The following is a 21,559-nucleotide window of genomic DNA, read 5'->3' on the forward strand; positions in this document are numbered from 1 at the left end:
CCAGAGTAATGCAGTGGTGAATTAAAACCCCCTGAGCATAGGTGTCTGATCCCATAGTATTATGAAAACTTGAAATGTTGCTACTGGCTTTGAAGAGCACAAGGTGAATTTAAACAAAGTTGTAAAATATTACTCAAGCAGCCAGATACTTAACAGATAATAATAAAAATATGTGATTTATTAGGTGTGTGCTTCTCATTGTGTTGTATTCCAACTATTAACTATGCTAATTATTTTTAGTTCAGTGTGCTAATCAGAGCATTGAGAGCTAGCATAATCCCGTGTTTTAGTGCAGTTTCCATTTCATGTGTGTGTGTGTATATATATAGATATACACACAGATATTCAAAGACCATGCCCCAGAAATACACGTTCTCTCAGAAACAGTTCTGGGTGCCAAGTGATAAAAATATACTTGCCCATTAGATGATTTACATGCCTTTAGAACAGTCAAAGCAGAAAAAGTGTATAGGCACCATCTGTTTTACACTGCCCCCTTGATAATCTGACAAAGACTGCGCTGATAAAACACAGGAAAATGTGTATTCTATCCTAAAACAACTTTGGATCTCAGCTCTTCGGACTGGTCCTAGCCAGCTGGTGGAGATGCAAGTGCCAAGCATCGGGGCATGGTTTATGGTAGGGCAGCAGACACGTGGTTGGCAGACACTGCATACATACATAAACAATAGCTCAGAGTCTGCTCTCCCCTGTAATGGTTGCACCAGGACAAGGTTAGAAGAGAACTGGGCTCGGTAACATTCAACGCGAAGAATGAATGGACTCCCATTCTCACACCCCATAAACATCCTCCTGCACACCTTGTTAAACACCACCCCAGAGACTGCTTTTCAAGCAGTTTTTCGTAAACTCCATGTGACCTGGATACAATGCTAGATAAAACCATTGGATAAAATACAGCACTAGAAATATGTGAACCTGGGATTAGAAGATCAGGGTGACTTAATGAGGAACCAACCTTCACATCTGGACTGCTGTGAACATTGCCCAATCCAAGGCCCCTGTGGAAAATAAACCAACACATCGATAGTAATTCAGTAAAATGTACAAGAAATGTTCATTGCTAGCCCTGCAGTGATATGCAGTAGGAATTAATCTAAAAACATGATGGTAAACAACTGCTGAACCAATTTTCTTCTTTGGCTTGCAGTGCACCTGCTGTTAAAATCTCTACATTTTACTCTCTTTTTTTCTTGCAGAAATGTAAATACTCCCACATTAAATCAACTGCTTGTGTAAAGAGATACACAGTGACAAGGCCTTAGTCTATCTACACAGTGTGACAAGGAGGAAATAAAACATGTCTGCAAGTACAGTGTTTAAATGCCTGTACGCATAACACAAGCTGGCAAGTTATAAACCAATTTGTAATTATACCTCCAACTTGCTCTGAAGGACATGTGCAACAGCAAACTATTAACCAGATCCTATATTACTGCAGTATTTCACCTCAAAGTGGTAGCAGACAGAAAATTCAAGACTCAATATCAGGCTCTTGTGAGAGCATCCCTGGCTGCCAAACATGTGCACCAAGCCAGCATTGCTGACAATATTTGTCTGCAGATGATGCTACTTCTGGAGGCCAGTAGTTCACCATCCTAGATCTATTTTTGGTGAGCTGCTGCAAGAAAGGATAAAGTGGTATGGTTAGCTGCTCTGGGTGCCTAGTTTAAGGAACTCCTTGTTATTACCATTGTCTTATCCTGTCCCTTCAGTTTCAGTGAGGCTGCAAAGGGCACCAAAAATCTTCTCCATTCCCCCCAAAATAGCACCAGGACTAGCAATTTTTGTTTGAGTGACAGAATGCTAGACTTTCTATTTCACTAAGTGGAAAGCCACATTTATACTCCCCTGAAGTCTCTCTGATTGCATACCATAAGCAGGTTGACAAGGAACATCACCCTGGCAATGCAACCTCAATGAGCCCTTCTGGCCAAAATTTTCAATTACGGCAACTTAAATAAAAGTGACCAGCTTGTCAGAGATATTCAGCACACTTACTTTCAACTAAGTTAGCACATTAGGAAATCAGGACACGGTTATTTTAGTGCTTATATATAGGTTAGAACCGAGCTTCAGATGCCTAAATTTGAGAACTGTGAAATGTGTCAGCAAAAGCACTATAAGAAGCCTGATCAAAATGCAATATTCTCCTTAAAGCAACATCCTAAAGAGGCACTGTAGTTCTCTTCCATATATGACAAGCATATGAAAAGCTCTAGGATAAGGTCTCATTAAGATGCTGCAGTGAACTGCACTTTGATCTCAAGCACGTGTTCCACCTCAACCACATACTCCATGCAATGATGACTCTACTTTTGAGACGTGATGAAACAACATCTAACACAGCCCTGTGCAACCAGCTAAACATAACACCGCGACACATTTATCCTACCTAACTCTAGACTTCTAAAATGGTGTTGTGTATGCCTCAGATACTAATTGAGATTCTTATTAATTAAGGGGGAGAAACAGGCACTTTTAAGTCACGACACACGTGACTTAGGTTAGACGTTTACATCAGGATAACATTAATCAGGCCTTAGAAATGCTGCTGTACTCCCACCAAATACAGAGGGAGTGGAAACCCTCTTTCAAACCCAGACATCTAAGTTGTACATATTACAGAAGGCCAGGCCTCATTGAGAAATGCTGATCAAGAACAGGAATCTTCCCAATGAACACTGTTGTCCTGTGTCACTGTAACAGTGACAGATAAAGACAAAGCAGGACTTTGATATTTAGCCACTAGCGTATATTGGCAGTACTTCTAACACCACACTGTACGTCAAGACCAGTAAAACAAGATCAGAAACCAGCTGTATGCAACAGAGCCAACAAGAACTGGAAGCTAGTGTGGCTCTGCAGATTCTGCAGCAGGGTTAGCACCTACACGCGCTACATGGAGGGAGGTACTGTGCTACATGGACATACTAGTATGGGTGTACTAACTCCACTGCATGTGTAGTTAGGCCCAAGCACTCCTATTATTAATTAGTACGAATGATGTGGGCTCTTATATCTCTACAAACACACATCCCCAGCAGTAGATACACTGCTGAGCAGACCTGATCCATTCAGAGACACATTCAAAATAACCCTGTCAATTGCAAATATCAGCATGACCTGGTGATGATGCCCAAAGCACTTTCTGTTTAACAGAAGACATGTGGAATTGATTCCTCTCTCATACCAGTGTTAATCATGATAAAGCCTAATAAAGTCAGAGTTAGAATTGTTTTGAATATACACTTGCATACACCAGAGAATACTGCAACTGTGTGTATTTCTCAGAGGGTTTTTTTCATTTCTTTTTTCTTATTTCTCCCTTTCCTCTGGGAGATCTCATTGCCAGTTTCAACAAAGGGCATCATCTCTATGCAGATGATATCCAACTCTACAACTCTGTCAACTCACTCTCTGATCCCTTTCTTGCCACCTGTCTTCAACATGTCAATCAACAGATGGCTACAGCATCATTAAGGAATGCTTCAAAGGCATTCAAAATGTTTTAAAAGTCCTCTTTGTTCCATGTCTGTGGCTCTGCTATCAGTCTTCTTAATTCAGCTCTTCAGTTCTCCGCCAAAAATCTTGCTGCTATCCATAACACAGAGGTTTCATTTCCTCTTCTCCTGCTTTAAAGCTACTTCCATAATATTTACAAATGTATCCATACTGTGACATCTGCTTCTGCTGTCACATTGAATGCTTTACTCTAGTTTAAAATAATGCCATTTTGTCCACTTCAGTTTTCTAAGAAACATACTTTCTAAACTCCACTATCCAATGGGCAGGAAACAGAGTACTACTCTGCTTCAAAAAGTGGAGATTCCCTCAAGAACTTTCAATACTCTACAGGTTTTCTTGAATGCAGAATCTAATTTTAAGACTTGTGAAAATATATTTCAGTGCCTATATCAGTAAGTCAAAGCCCTCTGATATACTTCGAAGAGTAATATGGGTTTTGCCAGAAGACAATAATATTTTGAATATTATCAAGATATAATTGTGTGGAACTGCACCAGATCCCCATTACGGTAGTTGTCTTTTGCTTCGCCTCAGCCCTTTCTTACCTTTTTGTCCTCAGATCTCCAAGACCCCAGAAATAAGAAAGTAAGCCCATTCCTTCACTTACCTTTTTTTTCAGTATTGTCTGCATTTTTAGGCCTTCCCTTCAAGCCACCATAACAGCAAACGGTGACAACTCTGGCACAACCTGTTCCACAGTAGTAGTTGGGATAATAGCCCATCATAAATCTGGATCACCTCTCACAGTAAAGGAAGAATGTAAAACAAACAAAAGCGAAGTGTACCTACATGAGGAAAAGACAATGTAGTGGAAACAGGGATCTGATGTAAACCCACAGACAACTCGCTGACATACAAAATATCAAGGAAAAGAATGATACGAGGCAAGGCTCTTCCATGTAACACCCCTTTGACAACTGCACCTGGAGAGCTTCACAGGAGTGCCTGTGAATGCTGGCAATGACAAGTTCCCAGTGTATGTTGCCCAGTGCAAAAAGGGTCTCTGAACAGATTGACACACTTTGCTCTCTAAATAAGGGTGCTATCTTTTTATTTGCTGCTGCCTCCACTTCCCCCTCATTTGTAAACCTGTAAGAGCAGTGACAACAATTGTTTGTGTAGCAGTACAACAGAAAAAGAATGATTAAATTTTATTTATTATTATTATTTATCAAATTATATTACATAGCTGTGGGATTCAAGGGTTCTCACATACTTCTACATATATGTGTCCTTTTCCTTCTGTTCCTTTCACACCCTTCTTAGTTCTAATGACACACTCATTTTGTGTAGCAAAGAGGTGTTTTTGTCAGATTTTCGCCTTTACCTACAATATGCTGTACATTTACCCAGGAAGTGGTCGAATCACCATCCCTGGAGGCAATTAAAAAAAACTTGTAAATGCGATGCTTAGGGACACGGTTTAGTGGTGGACTTGGCAGTGTTTGGTTGACGGCTGGACTCGATCTTAATAGTCTCTTAGAACCTGAATGATTCTACAATTTTATGTCCTCGTCTAATGGGATTTAGCAGCTGGAACAAGCAAAGGTAAGATCACGTAATCCGTCAGCTCCTCTCAGAAAGCCAGTGAGGGAAAAGCAGCCTGAGAACTGAGGCTGTGTCAAAGCTACCCCGTTCAGCGCAGGTGACAGCACCGGGAGCAGAGGCCATCGCGGGACCTCCGCAGCCACACAGCCCCCAAGCCCGCAGCGCAGGGCGCCGGGCGCCTCAGCACTAAACCCGCAGCTTTTGGGCGGGAGGCCCAACCGCCCAGCCCGAGCCCCTCGCTCTCCTCGCCCTGTCCCACAGCGCTGCAGTCTCGGCCCCGAGAGGGGCTCTAGCGACGAAGCAAAGGCCGATCCACCAGCTCCCCAGAGACATAGGCTGATTCCCCCCCCGCCACCCCTGCGCGGCCACGCCGGGTGCGAACTCCCGACCCCGCGCTCCCCATTAAAAACAGCAGTGCCGCAAGGGCTGCTGGGAATGCGGGGGATGAAGTGTGGGCAAAAACTAGCCCCTCCCCCTCTCGCTACCATGGTGACCGTTCGCCGCGTCGCCGTCACGTGGGAGGGCGGGCGGAGCTCTCGCGAGATGTGGGCGGGCAGGGCGGCTTGGGGCAGACCGGAAGGAGGCGCGGGTTTGAAGGCAGCGGCGGGAGGGGCGGCGCGGGGCAGGTGGGTGGTTGTGCCTCCTTTTCGCGCGTTCCCCTCGGGGTCGCTGACGCGGCGTGAAGCCGCTTCGTCTCTGAGCTGCTGAGGAGAGAGGGGCGGCCTCTGCCCCTCTGCCCGCCCGCAGCCGTCTCCTCGGGGAGCAGGTGCCAGCAGGTGTGTGGTGTCGACGGTAGTGGTTCGTTCCGCTCCTGGGGCGGTGCCGCCGTCATCCCGCCTCGGCCTGCCCGTTCTGGGCTGGCCTTTCCACAGAGCTGCCCGCTCCCCGAGGCGGCCCCCGCAGCTGCCACCCCGCGCCTGCGCTGCGGCTCGGCTGGCCCTGAGCCCGCCGCTTTTAAACGGCCCTTCGGTTTTGGCAACGTAATAACTGCTATTAGACATAAAGGCTTAAAAAATTTAGCTGGTGCAGTATTGTAAGACTTATAGTTCTGCTATGGGATGAAGACTGGGCTTCGATTTTAATAGCACATTCTATTGCTAGATGTTATTCATTCACGTTTTTGAGTGTTTAAATTAAACTTCTTTAGCGATGTAGTTGCATATCTTTGCTGCCTTCTACATATGGATCAAATAATGCTAAAGGCTTAAAAAAAAAAAAAAAAAAACAACACCAGGAGGAAGCACAGGGTTTAGTTAAGCTGTGCCAGATCAGATTGTACTGTACCAGATATGATTGTGGTCATGGCAATAGTAACTTGGGTTCTGTTCTCAGTATTTATCGCTGTCTACAACTTATTCCTGTCTGCAACTACCTGAAAGGAGGTTGTAGCATGGTGGGTGTTGGTCTCTTCTCACAAATAGCAAGTGACAGGACAAGAGGAAATGGCCTCAGGTTGTACCAGAGGAGGTTTAGATTGGATATTAGAAAAAAAATTCTTTATGGAAAGGGTTGTCAGTCATTTGGACAGGCTACCCAGGGAAGTGGTGGAGTCACCATCCCTGGAGGGGTTTAAGAGACATTTATATGAGGTTCTTAGGGGCATGGTTTAGTGCTAGAGTTAGATTAGGTTATGGTTGGACTTGATTATCCTGAGGGTCTTTTCCAGCTGAAATGATTCTGTGATTCTGTGGTTTAGCTCCAGTCCTCTGTCCTCTGGCTCTCTAAAATATTCTGGATGCTTCAGGTGAGCACCTGAACCTGAAATTGTACTATCTCAGTTCTTGAGTCATATTGGGTTTCACATTAGCTTAAAAAAAAAAAAAAAAGTGAATGCCAAACAGATCAGTTCTTAAAATATCAAATGACTGTGCAGTACCAAGTGGGCAGGCAAATCAAATTCTGAGGAAGGGCCTTTAGGAATTCAGCTGGGCATCACTCACATGGGAATGCATCTTGTGCTGCAATATGCAAAGCAAGATTTTAAATTGGAAGCACAGACTTCAGAATGAAATTTGAGCCTTTGGTCTTAGCTCTAAATCTCTTGACTGAAAGACTCGCTTCTAAAAATCTTAATTGTGCTATCACCAAGACTTCACGTGAACTGCTGAGACACTTAGTTCTTAGCAAGTTCAATTATAAGCATTTTTGGGGGCTATTTGTTATGATGAATGTGTATTTTAATACATGTTCTTGGAAAACATTTCTTAGATGTTCCTCTTAGAGAGAACCTGAGTGCAGTTTCTTTCTCTGCAGTCTACATCATTTGCACAGTATGATTTTAAAGAAATTATCCTCTTGATTTTGCTCTGACATATTAACGGCTTATACTTCCAAAATGTTGTTGTAGTTGTGTGTATATTGCAACACCTGTTGGTATGTTGAGGGAGTAAATATCAAAACTTTGTTAAAACTGTAACATTAAATAATAGTATTTTTCTTAACAGGAATCCTGAAGTTTGTGAAACACCGAAAGTCAAGTGGAATAAGTAGATGATTGTCAAACTTTTGGTTTGAATTTGATCCAACAAAAAGGGATACTGATAGAAAATGTCACCTGGGAAAGTTCTGAAACCTGTACTGAAAATGAAGGTGGATGAACTCTTCCGGTGCTGGTTAAGTCAGCCTGCAACTCAGCTGGCACTAAAGGACTGCTTGAGAAGAATCAAGAATGAGGAGAAAGCTGTGATTAGTAATGGAGATTCAGGCAATGGTAAAAATGAGAGATCTGCTAATAAAAATTCCAATTCCAAGCAATGCATATTGGGAGATACTGGGTTGTCTTTGATGTCTCTCAATCCTCCTCAGCTTTCTACTACTCTTCCATTGGCAACTCCAGCCACCCCAAGGAACATTTCTAATGTTAGAGCAACGCGTCGATCCTCAGGAACCAGAGTAGTAAGTTTGTTTTTTACTCATTAGAGCTATTTGTTTAAATAGAAGTGAATTTTGTGTTTGTTGTATCAGCAAATTATTCAAGTAATTTCCCCACAGGAGGTGTCAGGAGTGGAGTGAAGCAGTGGCGCTGAACACAAAATGTCCCTGTTTTTGTGTCATTAGCACTAGTGGCTAGGTGGCTTAAACTTCCAAAAGCATGTCTTGACTTCTTGCAGCTCTGTTGCTTTTTATAATCCACTCATGCCTGACATAAAATGAGAAATTAATTGTTTTCTAGTTGCAATAATTTTTCTGTCAAGAGCAATATTGCCCTTGTTCTTTAAAACTGCAGGGGCATCTTAAAAATTCCATAGCCAGTACAGCTGATTAGATTTGGTATTTCTACCTGTGTTTTGAGCTGTTGTTTCAAACATCATGTTAGACTGATCTGTGTTGCAATTAATTTGCATGTTATGCTTGCTTCACTGGGTGAAAAGTCAAAACAAGTGATTCTTGCTTTCTGAAGTATTGCCTTTCCTATGCAATAAGGTTAGGGCTAGTATCTGCATTCTTGTGGTTTTTAACAGTCATGAACAAACTAGAAGTGGTGGAAAAGCTAGAAATAACATCATTATAAAAATGCAGTTTTCAATAATGTCTTTGTGTCCACTGAGCCCTCCAGAGTTGGAGAATGAAAGAAATAATTGTAAAAGCTGAAACTTGGCTAGATAGGTCGGATAGGCATGACTAACCCCATGTCATTTGTGAAGTACATATCACACTTAATATTAAAAGAAAAATCTAGCATTTTATTAGATATGGTAGTTTACAAAGGCTATTTAGTTTACTAAATAGACCACAGTTGCTGGCTACCTCTTGTTTACCTTAGTTTTGTCAGAGGTAACCCAATCCAGATGTTGATGTTTCAGATGCCATGCTTTCAGTAACAGGCCCTTCCAAATGCAATGTAATTGTGGATAAATGTAAGTCCCTGTGTTTGTTTGCAGGGTTATTTTTATAACATACTGCCTTGACTGCAAATATTCCTTTGTCTACTGATACCAGGCACTATTGTTAGTACAAGACTCAAAGAATATGCATATTAACAAAGTGGTTGTTTTGGTACTGCATGGTACACTCAATGCTTTCTTTCTAAGAAGGTCTTGGTTTATAATAGACAATGCCTTTTATGCAAGAATGACACCCCTGCCCCCAACCTGAGATTTTTTTCTTAGCATTCAGTTCAGGTCAACCTAATTTCTAGCCCTTTTCAGAAATTGTAAAAACAAAACTGGATAGAAAATGATGTGGTGACAGACAAAACTAAGCATCGTGTGTATAAGTTACCTTATATTAAAGGAGTTGTTAAGGTGCATGCTGTTTCTGCTATAGGACTATAAAATCATATCATTTGATAACAGTGGTAAGTTGTAAGTGGTCAACAGTCCAAATCACTCTACATACTTGGGTATCTAACTCAATACACTGGGCAAACCTCCTGGTGTCCCAGGGAAGCCTTCTCAGGTTGGTAATGGTAGAAGTTAGAGCTGAGGATGTTTGAGTCTTGGTTACTTCTTGTCTGTTATTGGTGTGTATTGAATGTATATATTTACCTTTCCACCCACAAGAGTAACGATGCGACTGTGGTTTTGCACTAAGACATTTTATCTGAAATGTTGCATTGATTTTATAAATATTAATATTCAAATCTAGCTTGACAATTTGGAGTCCCGACTTCTTAATGTTGAGACAGCACACTTCCAATCTAAAGTTTGTCTAGATTGACTTGAAATTAATAGGGACTTGTGTTTTATGTGTAATCACTAGCCAGACAGCAGGGCATGACAACTGTTTTACTTTTTTTTCTTTATGTTCATACCATTTTATTTCCTGTTCTAGTGAAATGCAGAAAGTGAGCAGATGCACAGCTTATTCTTGTATTGGATAAAAATAAGCAATGGAAGAGTTTCCATTAAAAGCCACTGTTACTTGATGTACTTGATTGCTAATTTGTGTACTATAATTTGTGTGTCTTCGTTGATGTCTTTAACTAGATCCCATAAAGAACTAGGAGAGATTAATGAAGTGTTATATTCTGTACTTAACTGGAATTCCTTTTGTAGTGCTGAGGGAGAACCTAGAGGGCCAGGTTGTTGGCTTTGTTTTGGTGGGTTTTGTTGTTGCTTTTTGGGGTTGTTGGTTTTTTTTGAGAAGTTTCCAAGCAATGAGAAACTTATTTGTGACTTTATTATTCAGCTGAGCTGAAGCTTCATCCAAAAGTTTCTTAGTCTTCAGGGAGCAGGCATCAGCCCTTAAAATACCACCAAAGTTGCATAATTGCATGTTCTGCCCCAACTGTGTATTTTCTCATAGAAAGCAAAATATAACACTTTTCCTTCTCATATATCCATAAACTAACTGCTGCAGTGTCAAAAGTAATGCATCTGGTTTTGTGTACTTAATCATGGTTCACAAATCAAGCCGCAATGGTTTTACCTACCTCATTTAAGGAAGTTTGAGGTCCTTGTCTTATTTATATAAATGGAATCATATTTTTCAGACAGCTTTTTAAAAAATAAAGCTTGTACTGTAGGTCAGATAATACAGATTTAAATTCTATGTAGCAGTCCTAGAAAATGCTAAAAGTTAACATGCTTAACCTTGGGTGCCTGAGGGTGATATTAGGAAAGAGCTTTTACATTCAGCTATAAAGAGCTGGAGAATTACTTCTTTCAGGACTATGTAACTCAATTTAGGCATCTTCTTGTTAAACTCTTTCTTACTGTATACAGGAATTCTCCTAATGCAGTGTACAGGCAGTAAACTCATTTTGGCAGGATACGTTTTCAGTATCACTGAACTGAATCAATACATTTGATTATCGGTAAGGTTGCTGTACACCTTTTCCAGTTTCTTAAAATGCAACTTTTTTTGAAGGACACCAAACAATAATGCCGATAACAGAAAGCTGTCATCATCAGGTTATTATTAGGTACTAAGTATGAATGTGTAGGTTTCCGTACTTGTTAGAAAAACATGTTTTGCAGAATGGAAGCATTCTTGGAAGACTTGTCTGGAAACTAATCAGATATTTAATCTTTTAGCACCTTAAACAGTAGCATATGAGCAAAACGTGTTGGTGTTCTGATGGCAACTGTTAAACAGTATTAAAAGTACTGTAGCTGACAGCTATTCTATTCAAGGAGATCTTTTCTCTTTTTCAGAGGTTAGCTTGTAATGGAAGTTTGAGGGTTATTTTTATCCAAAATTCAGAAGTTGCCATGCATTTTTGCTGAAACATTAATGTCTTGTCAGAGGAGATTTGCTGTCTTTCAAGATTGTTGAAGTCCTCCAGTGATTAGTGAGTCTAAAGTACTTTCTCAGACAGTGAAAGCACCTACATGGTCTTTATGTTAAAGAGGAAACAAAACCTGAGGTGCTTCGAAGAGGAGTTTGTTCATCTGAACAAGGCACTTAAAGCCATGTTCTGGAAAAACACTAATTCAGAATAAACTGTTGGATTAATCTACACGTACATTTTGAAATCTAGACAGAACTTTACCAAGAAAATTCCTCTTGTGATGTATGTTACTGCAAGTGAAAACAAAACAGTGTTTGTTTAGGGTATGGGCTTGTTTTGTTTTCTTTAGGGTAGCAGTTCCCCTTCACTTGCATAGTGTCATTCAGAGTGAGGTTGGTCTCTGGCTGCATCCATTGTACCAACACTGTAATTGCAAAGTTCTGGTCATCTTCTTTATGTGATGTGAAGTGCTTGCTAGTGCTCAGTATTCTGCAAGTAGTCTTGTGATTTGTATATACTGAATGTCTTAAAACAACAGGAAATCAAAGGCATAGAAAAGTCTCAATGTTTAAGTCTTGAATATTTTATGAGTATGCTCTTGTAAAGAAATTCTAGAGCTGTGACTTGTGACTTTCAAACTTGTCATAGCTTTCTTCTAACCCTTATCACTACTGTACATGGATTTAACAGCATTTCTGGCACTCTAGATTATCTTAAACATATGGGGTGTACACAATTGCACACTGTTCATCATATTGTCAAAAATGCCAAGCCTCAAGGCCTAAAAGATGCCGCAGGCAAGATGTTTAATCCTAACCAGCTGGTGGGCAAGGCATCTGGGGAAACAATTCACAGAATTCCCTTTGGGCATTTTAGGGGGTGGTGGTGCAGGGAGAATGTGATATGATCTGAAATACTTGAAAGTTATTTTCCGTTTCTCTGCAGGGTCAACCTTTAAGATAAAGGTACTTCTCAGACTAGCTTCTGTATATCCTTTGCTGTTCCTGCTTGTTATCTTGTGACTATTATTAAAACTCATTGTCCCGTATTTCTGTAATTCATAATTTTTGTACTGCTTTACTGTATTGCTGCACAGCTTTTTTCATCGTTACCACTCTTGCCAAATTATTGTTAGCAGTTGATTCAAATGGAGTGGTGCTACTATAACCGATTTTAGTTGGAAGGGAGACTAGAATGAAACCTGTAACACTGACAGAAGTTTGAGCATAGTAACAGTTGCTTTTTGAAACAAATTAGTTCTGAGGACCTGAACGAAAGGCTAGCTGGGCTTACACCTACATCTCTTAGACCAGTGGTGGACTGTCTCTGTGTTCTGCAGGTGTGCTCTGTGTCATAAAACATCAGAAAAGAAGAATTACAGTGTTTGAATCCCGACAGCTTTTCACTGAAGTAGTTACTAAGCTTTGATGTCAACCTTGAAATTTCAACTGTCCAGTCTTACGTGTTGTCTGCATCCGAGTTATTTACTATTCCTTAATACTAGTAGCAATGTCAGATACTAACTCTGGGCTTTGTAAGCTGTATTAGCATTGCACTGCACAGAACTGAGTGTGGTCTAGCACATACGCTCCCTAACTCCGTATTATGCAAAGCTTGTGTTAATAGTGCTGTGTCCCATCATTAAGTGGGGAGGATGGTGGACTTGGCTTCCAACTCAAGCCCGTGACTTAAAAGGCAGACTGTAAATAACCTGTTATCAAACTGATGTACTTTTGTGATGATAACAGGGCACTATGACAGATGTCAGCACTAATGTGTTCACAATAAAGGACCTTCTGTGGTACCAACAAAGGAAGGACAGCCAGAACTTCATATTAATGTCTGGAAGAGTACAGCTATAGGTGTTCCTAGAAAATAATTATTAGTTTCAAGTGTGGTGAAATAATAGTAGTCAGCATAAGCAGCACTGGTAGTATGTTGTGTTATTCTTAAGCTTTGCTGTACTGAATAGCTTGGAATAGAAGAATCCTTATCCTGATTAGAGAACCAGGTATTCATTTTATGTATGAGAAACTGTAAGTTATTCGCTGTTGTAGGTTTTCAGCAGTGCTCCTTATTCTAACTGCATGTTGTACCCTGGGACATAAATTTCACACATTTATTTGTAGTAGTATTAAATTTGTTTACACATTGTGCTTTGTTAGAAGAAATAGTGATCTTTTGTCCTCTTTTAGAGTGGTAGTTGCACTTGAAAGATATCTCTGTCTTTCTGGAAACTCAAATCTTTCTTACATGCTGCATCCAGTCTTAAGAGTTTTTGGCATTTCCAGTGCTGAAAAATTGAGTTCAGAATTATACGTGGCTTTCTTCAAGTTTAAAATTCACCTGAATCCTGACACAGGACAAACTCAAATATTTGGATGAAATTTATTTATCACAGGCAGTGCCTCCTGTGTGAGTGACTGTCATGTAAAAGCAGACAAACAAAAAAAAAGTTCATAGCTGTATGAGATCATTACTTTCTTAGAGTTGCTTCTTTCTGCCGAGTCTTTCAAAACATTTAAGTTTAATTATAGCTTTACATAAGTCATTTGAACAGTTCATTCTTTTAACAGGTGGTCAGTCTGGGAGGAAATTAGATATTGATATAGAGGAGATAGCTTTCCTTTTTTCCTTCATGATGCTTGGGAACTCATCTTACATTTTTGAGAACCTCTCCATGTGCCCTACACTTATTCTGTCAGCAAGAAATAAGCTTGAAGGCAAAAGTATGTATGGGCTTACTTCATTACAAAACGATTAATGCAGTTCATCCAGAGAACTACTTTATTCAATGGTAGACCTAGTCAATGACTGCACAGAATTTTCCAGCAAGCAGTGTTATGAGAAAAATTAGATGGCTGAGTCTTGCAAATTTAGATGCTTCACACACACAACTGTCTTGAAAAATTGGAAGTTAAGCAATTTAAGTAGTTGCATTGCTTCGAGAAGATATCAGTTAAGTGTGCTTGTTGTTTACAGCAATCCACAACAAATGGTTACTACATTTAATGTTTTAACTGTGGTATAATATGTAAACAGTTCCCTCATGCTGGGTTGGATTAGTGTGGTGTTCTCATCTTCAAGTTAGCCAGATTGTACAAATGTCTTGGTAGATAAGATTAGTTTGTATTCTGCAAACAACAAATATAACTTAAAATGGGTCTGTAGAAAGCTAGCCATTGATCAAGAGATGTGTTCTGGTACTTCACGTTAAATGTGCTCCTTTTGCATAGCAATTGCTATTCTATATAAAAAGAATAAGTAGCTAGAAACCATAAGAGCCACCCATGTACCATTCTTTGACCATGGGTTCTTGCAGTGATAATGGGCTCTTAGGGCTTTTGGCTTATTTGCTTAAATAACTTTGTGCATACTACTTAGTTTCGTTTCATATGGAACTAGCTTTACCTATTTGTTCTATGCAAATCTTACTAGAAACTTGCTGATTTCAATGCAACAAATAAGACAAGCTAGAAGACTACAAGGAGACTTTCCCAACATTTGTAGAAATCCATATGCAAGGAAGATGTGGGGAAAGACCTGAGTAGGTGATGAGGGGAAACATCGCAAAATATCTATAAAATTGAGTTGTAAACGTGCCCACAATGAACAAGGTTCAACTGGGCCGCCTTCATGTTATCTGGACAAAACAAGGCTTGTAGACCTTATGAAATTATTTGACCTGATCTGTTTTTAGAATTAAGCAGAACCAGGAGAACAGTTTCTAAATAGTTTTATTTCTTCATAAGCTAGATTTGTATTGATAAACAGTTAACATTCTAGAGTTCATAAATATTTCTACTAGATATGATCCTCACTGATGTATCGTATGTAATCATCATCCTTGTGATATACTTCATCGACTAAGAAATAAACTATTTGAAATCGGGTAATGCTGAAAGCACTTGATGAGCTAGATTTTTCTTCCTTCTGTCTACTAATAGCCTTTATGAATAGTCACCATTTACAGCAAATACTTCTTAAAAGCCTTTTGTTGTAACTTAAGATTTTAAACAAAAAAAAAAAAAATCACTAATTTTATTGTTACTTGCTGCTAACACACTAAGGAATACCGTGTAAAATTTTGACTACATGCTTATTTATCAAGTAACAAATGTAAGCTTAATATTTTAGAAATATCTTCTAGAATGTTTGAAAAAAAAAAAAAAAAATCACATAAAGACTTCCAGTGATGGAGAATGGAGGAAATGGCTAGTCATAGAATCCTAGAATAGTTTGGGTTGGAAGGGACCTTCAAAGGCCATCTAGTCCAACCCCCTGCACTGAGCAGGGACATCTTCAACTAGATCAGGTTGCTCAGAGCCCCGTCCAGCCTGGCCTGGAATGTCTCCAGGGATGGGGCATCGACCACCTCTCTGGGAAACCTGGGCCAGTGTTTCACCACCTTCATTGTAAAAAAATTCTTATCATAGAATGTCCTGAGTTGGAAGGGACCAAGAGTACTGTTGCTGTTCCAGCAATGTATTTGTATTGTTGCACCTCTGCAAGTTGTCTCATTTCTTAAGTCTTATTACCTCGTGTGCAGTGATGGGCCCTTCAGTTGTCATACTGGAAGTTAAAGTTCAGTTTGTTGCCAGTGACCAGCTTCTGGGCTCTGCCTTCTTTCTGTGCTTTGTCTGTACTCTGCTTGCAAGTTTAGAAGTGTGATTATATTTATTTATTTATTTATTTATTATTCACCTTTAGCTCTGTAGAAACCAGTGCTGTTTCTATTGCCTCTCCATTTCCTATACCAGCAATGATTTCATACTGATTTACCAATAACAAGATGGTCAGTTCAAGAGTAAGTCTCTATAGGGGTTCTGCCAAGAATGCCATTGTCAGTTGGTGAATTACAGTTTGCAGTCTTACTGACTGACTTGTAGAACAAGGTCTGTATCTTAAGTTTCCCTGTTTGTTGGTTTTGCTTTCGGATCTTCAGGGAGGGAAATCCCAAGTGTATAAGCAAGAAGCTGTCCTGCAGCTGTCACTGACTCAGAATTATTGTCTTGTGATTTCAGGGACTAAATTGCATGTCATGTTAGCTTGTGATGGTGGAATTAAAGTAGTGGTTGTACTTTCATACACCAATCATTCTAGTTTTGGAAATGAATAAATTCCAAGATATGTGTTTTTGAAAGGATTAATTGAAAATTCAGTTCATGTCAAAATGATGAAGTACTGAACAGCTAGTCCAATGTTTAAATTAGGTGCTGGACAGTTATAAAACATTGTCATTCATGTTCTTCATACCGGATTACTCTGTCAACTTCTAAATTAAGGTGACACAAAGTAAATAATACCAATCTAGAAATTACTAAATATCAAAAATGGCCTGTGCGACTTTGAAAAGTTGCATAACATCAGACTCCACTATAAAACCTGCTCTCTCCAGCAGGAAAATCTTAGTGGTATTCTGAATCAGCCTAAACTAATTCTTCATCTCAACATATTTTGCTATTCAGAGGCTTACCTTGGTAAAGTTACAAATGTGAATGTTGTGGACTATAGCTTCCTCTGTGGATAAACTGTGTTCACCTAAAAATGCAAAGTCTCAGCATCTTATTAGAGCAAGTGTGAATTTAATTTGTATAATCCATGCAGGATATTTTACTTATGTCTTTCTCTGTTAAATAGCAGCCTTGGATTGGGGCTACCTGCTTTTCATGATCGGATAAATAAGGTCATCTGAAGATCATGAATGATAAATTGGTTCCCTCTGTAGAGCACCATTCCAACAACCTGTTTCTGTTAAAACTCTGTTTATGCTATACAAAAATAAAATGTAAACTGATAATGTTTTCTGAAGATGGCAGAGAATATGAGAATTGTTCTGAAAGGAATATAAACAATCCATTAGCTGCCAGGCTTCAGTTTAGTGTTGATGCTTGCTGAAGCTAGTCTGACACATGCAGTGAGCAGTGTCAAAAGGCCCATGCAATGTCTTTGGAGTCCAGGCAGTGTAACCATAGCAAGGTGACATGTATCTTATCTTTGTTATAATCTGATAACAACCCATGGCATGATGTACATACATGGCATTCTTTTGGTAATGTGCAGAGAATCTGATCGGCCCATTCTTCCTGGGCTACCCATATGACTTATATCTCACATCTAACTGATGTCTTTTTATTCACCATCTTGCCTCCTAAAAATTCTGGATTCTTCCAGCAACTGTGGAAAGAACCTCCAGGCATTGCTGTAATCCAAGAGTACTGGCAAACATAAGCAATCATTAGAGAAGGCATGTACATGCAAGACTTCCAGGTTTTTTATTTGTCTGTGTGTTCTACAGGAGAGGCATTGCGCCTTCCAAGAAAAACAAAATATGCATCTAGACCCAGGTTCACGTGGACTTCCTTCCAAGGCCAAAGGATCAGTTTCTCCCTGTGAATTTGTATTTCTGAACTACACAGTTACAACGGGTAGCAGTTCATAGTTGTAGCACACCATCCTCAAAACACTATGTATAACTATAGAGCAATCAATTTAGGTAGCTGGTAGTGGGGTGAGAGTATAACAACTTGATTCTTTCTGTGATCTAGACATTGTAAACTTTGTCTCCCTTGAGTTTTGTCAGTGTACTGCTGAAAAGGGGTGCCTCATCCAAAGGGGAGTTAGGGATGGATAGTAATACTTCATTATTCTGTTTGACTCGCAAGTGCATTGTCCTCTTGTTCTCATCCCCTACAGAGCAGTTAGAAATGGGAAGTCACTAGCAAGAAGCAAGTTAGGTAAGTGTCTGAATAACTGAGAAAACTCATTATTTGGGAATCCCATTAAACCCCATTCCTTATGCATCAGTATAAGGGTGGATAGGTTTCAGTCTTATGCAACCTTATTTCAGGATAGAGTCAGGAGGTTTGGGAAATTGAATTCACAAATATTGATTTTTATTTTAATATTGAAAAATCAGTATCAGTGGGTTTCTTTGCCACTCCCAAGTGGGCTACCTTGTCAATAGATGTTAATGTTCTTGATTGCTTAGGCACTTAGATGGATAAAAAGCAGAATTTTCTTTGCTACTTCAAATTTATTCTCGTATTTTTCCATTCTCTAGACATTTCATGTTTTATAGTACCTGCTGTACTAAAATTCAAGGTCAGTATATCTTCCTATGTACTGTGGTCTCCTGAAACGGGAATGTTTTATTTATTGTTCATAATAATGTAAAATAACACACTTGGACAGCTGAGACTTTAGTCCATTGCTATAAAGAGGTTTTCCTCTGCAAGGGTCTTTGAAGACTTCAGAAAGAATTCTAAAACTCCCTCTCAAGAGAAGCACTATAATTCTTCATTCATTTGTTTAGACTATGTCAATATTGGATGCTGTTATATATAGTGTTAAGCTGAAAGCCACCAAGCCGGCCTAAGTTGTGTGTTCTCACTTTGTAGGTCATAAAATCAAGTCTGACTGAGATGAACATTGCCTTCTAATCTTTCCACTCATTTTTCACTGCTGTTAGAACCATGATCCACAGGCTACCACTGGTCTGCAGCAGTAAATTAAAGATCTGCAGACTAATGTAAATAATGCACCTAATCAATGAGCATTTTGTTTACTGAAGTACAATGTCACTTGCATCTACTATTATGCAACATCTTTTGCAGAAATTGAATCAGGTTTGTTAGAAGTTCAGTCTGACTGTGGAGCTTTGATCTAAGGCACTAGGAACCAGTTAATTACCAAAAGCCCAATATTTATGCAAATAATGGGGCATATCTAGTTCCAGCATCTTCCAGTAAATGGAAGGCCAGGTATAGACTATCTGGTCAAGAAATAACTCTTGATAATATTAAATAATGGTGATAGTTTAGTCACAATCTTTTGTGAAGATTGAGGGGAAAAAGAGAACCCAGCATTCCAGGGTTCTTTGTATTGTTCGCTTCTTTTCTTAGTCTAGCAAAGAACTGCTGCTTTCATTTGTCTTCTGATATATTTATGTAATTTCTTCTTTGACTTTCTTTCCTCGTAGTAGCTGTGTTCTACTCAGCATTGTTAGCTGCTTGGCTTCTTTTACACAGATCTAGATTTATAGATAGATAGATATACCTGAACTGTTTGATTGTACTAGTAGTGCCTTTTTTCCACCGTAAACATCTGAAGTATATCTGTAGTAATAAATTAGTCATACTGTTTCATCTCTTTTCTATACTGGTAACAATGCTACTTTGCCTTAGTTATCTTCACTGAGCTTTTCTGCCTTACTCGAGTTTCACAAGCCTTTAGCTGACTGTTGTGGAGACAGGAAAGTTCTCTCTCCACAATTAACCCAGGAGCTACTCTAATTTCTGCAGCATCTCAGGCTGAGGGATTCTGTGGGGTTGCACGCTGTTGCCATTGGGCTCGCTCATTGTGCTTAATTTAAACTGTCTCCAAAGACCAAACAGGCTTTCTGTCATCTTGGTTCACATGCTACTGGGTTGAGGACTGGAACCCAGCAACTAAAGGTTTTTGTATGACTGAATAAATCTTATTACGTATATTATTATTCATATATAATTATTAATTACTAATATATATTACATATATTGTTATTAATATACACATATTCCCTATAATCTATTAAGACTTTAGATCTGTCAGTGTGTGCTTCTGAACAGGAAATTGCATTTTTGTAGGCAAATGCTTAAGGTTTTTTCAGGTATTCTTCACGTTTCTATTTCTTTCACATTACCCAAACTATTAGTGATCCTCATCTTTGTCTCTCTTCAATACTTTTGTATTAAGGCCATGTAAATGCTGCACTGCTATTGTATATGTTCAGATCTCTGAAGTGGTAAACTGTTTAGCCAGAGTCCCTTGAGTCAGATCCATTCATAGTGTGTATCTTTAGCTTTGGAAGGAAGCTCTGAGCATGTACCTTCCCCTCTGTTTATCCAGGTAATAATAAGCTGCCAGGATACTTGAACAACTCCATGGCTGTCATCCAGCCCTTCACCCAGGAAAGGATTTTGCCATAGCTTTCACTGGAGAGAATTCAGATATAGAATAAATGTAATACTATACCTGAATGCTCCTAGTTCAATCTGGATGGAAGCTGACTTTCCCTTTCCCCTGGGGCTAATTCAGGACTGAAAAGGTTAAAAGAGGTCTTAGGGGGTTCTTGACCACATCACTTTACAAAAGATTGTATCCCCTCATACGTGGTAGTACAAAACTCTTTTCCATTCAGATGGTGAAAAGGAGGTGAGTTATAGCTGCCAGTGTAATTACCTTTCACAGTGTATTGCAACTAAATGCTCAATTGCATGTAGATTCTTTGTATATTACAGCCTGTGAACTACAGGTATGCAAACAACTGCTAGGTTTGAAACCAGACTAGCAACAATAGTGCCGAAACAATATTAATCTAACAATGGGATTGACTTAATAATTCACTGCCTGAAGAAGATATGACCAAAAAACACAGACTATTCAAAATACCAAACACAATATGCTGGTTAAGTGATGATGGACTCTGAGCTCCATTTGAAGAAGAAAAAGGGAAATATGCAACTTTTTCCAAAGTGGAGACTGGAACACTGATTTCTTACTGATGTTCCTTCAGCAGGTTCAGATGAACCGGAGCTCTGTGTCAGCTCTCCCTGTGGTGGTCAGTCATCTTAATGACGTGCTACAGCCACCTCAAACAAGGCTGTGAACAGGGCAGTGAATGTGAGCGCAACCCCTAGTGAAAAGGGGTGAAAACAAAAAGCAATTTAGGTGAGAAGATACCTTTCCTTACTTAAAAGTATGGCCTATTTTGCTGAACCTGAAATGCAATCTGCCTTGCAATACAACCTTCCTGACCTTCCCCAAACATCTTGGTCTGGAATGGGCATCTGTTGCCAGAGCAGGATTCTTCCCCTACTCTTAACACCTCAATCCTTCAGCTCAAGTTCCAGGCAGCATGCTGCTCTTGGGTGCTGCACACCCAGCTCCCTGCTGGCTTCCCTGTCACCCCACAGTTATCACAGGTTGGTTGATTTGATCTTCCTACAAGACAGTGAGTGACAACCAGTTTTGCTCAATGCAGTTTGATCGTCTGGTCATGCCAACCACAACATGTCTGACTCTCGCCTTGTCAATTCCTTTCTTGTTCTCCAGCTTCCGAAAGAAATAAATATCTTCATAACAAGTTGCAATAAAGAAGCCCTGGGGGGACTGAAACTGGATACTAAATGAAAAACAAGAAAACAGGCTTTTTGTCATCATTCACTTTCTAACAATAAACTAAAAAGGATCCAATTAAGACAAATCATGTTTCACTAGTACTCTTTCATTAACATTTAATTTCAC

General features: G+C 39.6%; 1 protein-coding gene across 1 annotated transcript in view; it reads left to right on the plus strand.

Annotated features, from left to right (window-relative positions):
• The first annotated feature begins 5,753 nt into the window (after positions 1-5,753).
• The window catches only part of PPP2R3B (protein phosphatase 2 regulatory subunit B''beta), a 54,024-nt gene continuing 38,218 nt past the window's right edge, over positions 5,754-21,559 (plus strand). The window contains exons 1-2 of the mRNA XM_065855200.2: positions 5,754-5,873; positions 7,542-7,992. Coding sequence (XP_065711272.1) covers positions 7,645-7,992 — 348 coding nt within the window. The 5' untranslated portion in view covers positions 5,754-5,873; positions 7,542-7,644. The remainder of the gene's footprint in view (positions 5,874-7,541; positions 7,993-21,559) is intronic.

The sequence above is a fragment of the Patagioenas fasciata genome, chromosome 1 (assembly GCF_037038585.1).
Source record: "Patagioenas fasciata isolate bPatFas1 chromosome 1, bPatFas1.hap1, whole genome shotgun sequence".
Taxonomy (NCBI): Eukaryota; Metazoa; Chordata; class Aves; order Columbiformes; family Columbidae; genus Patagioenas; species Patagioenas fasciata.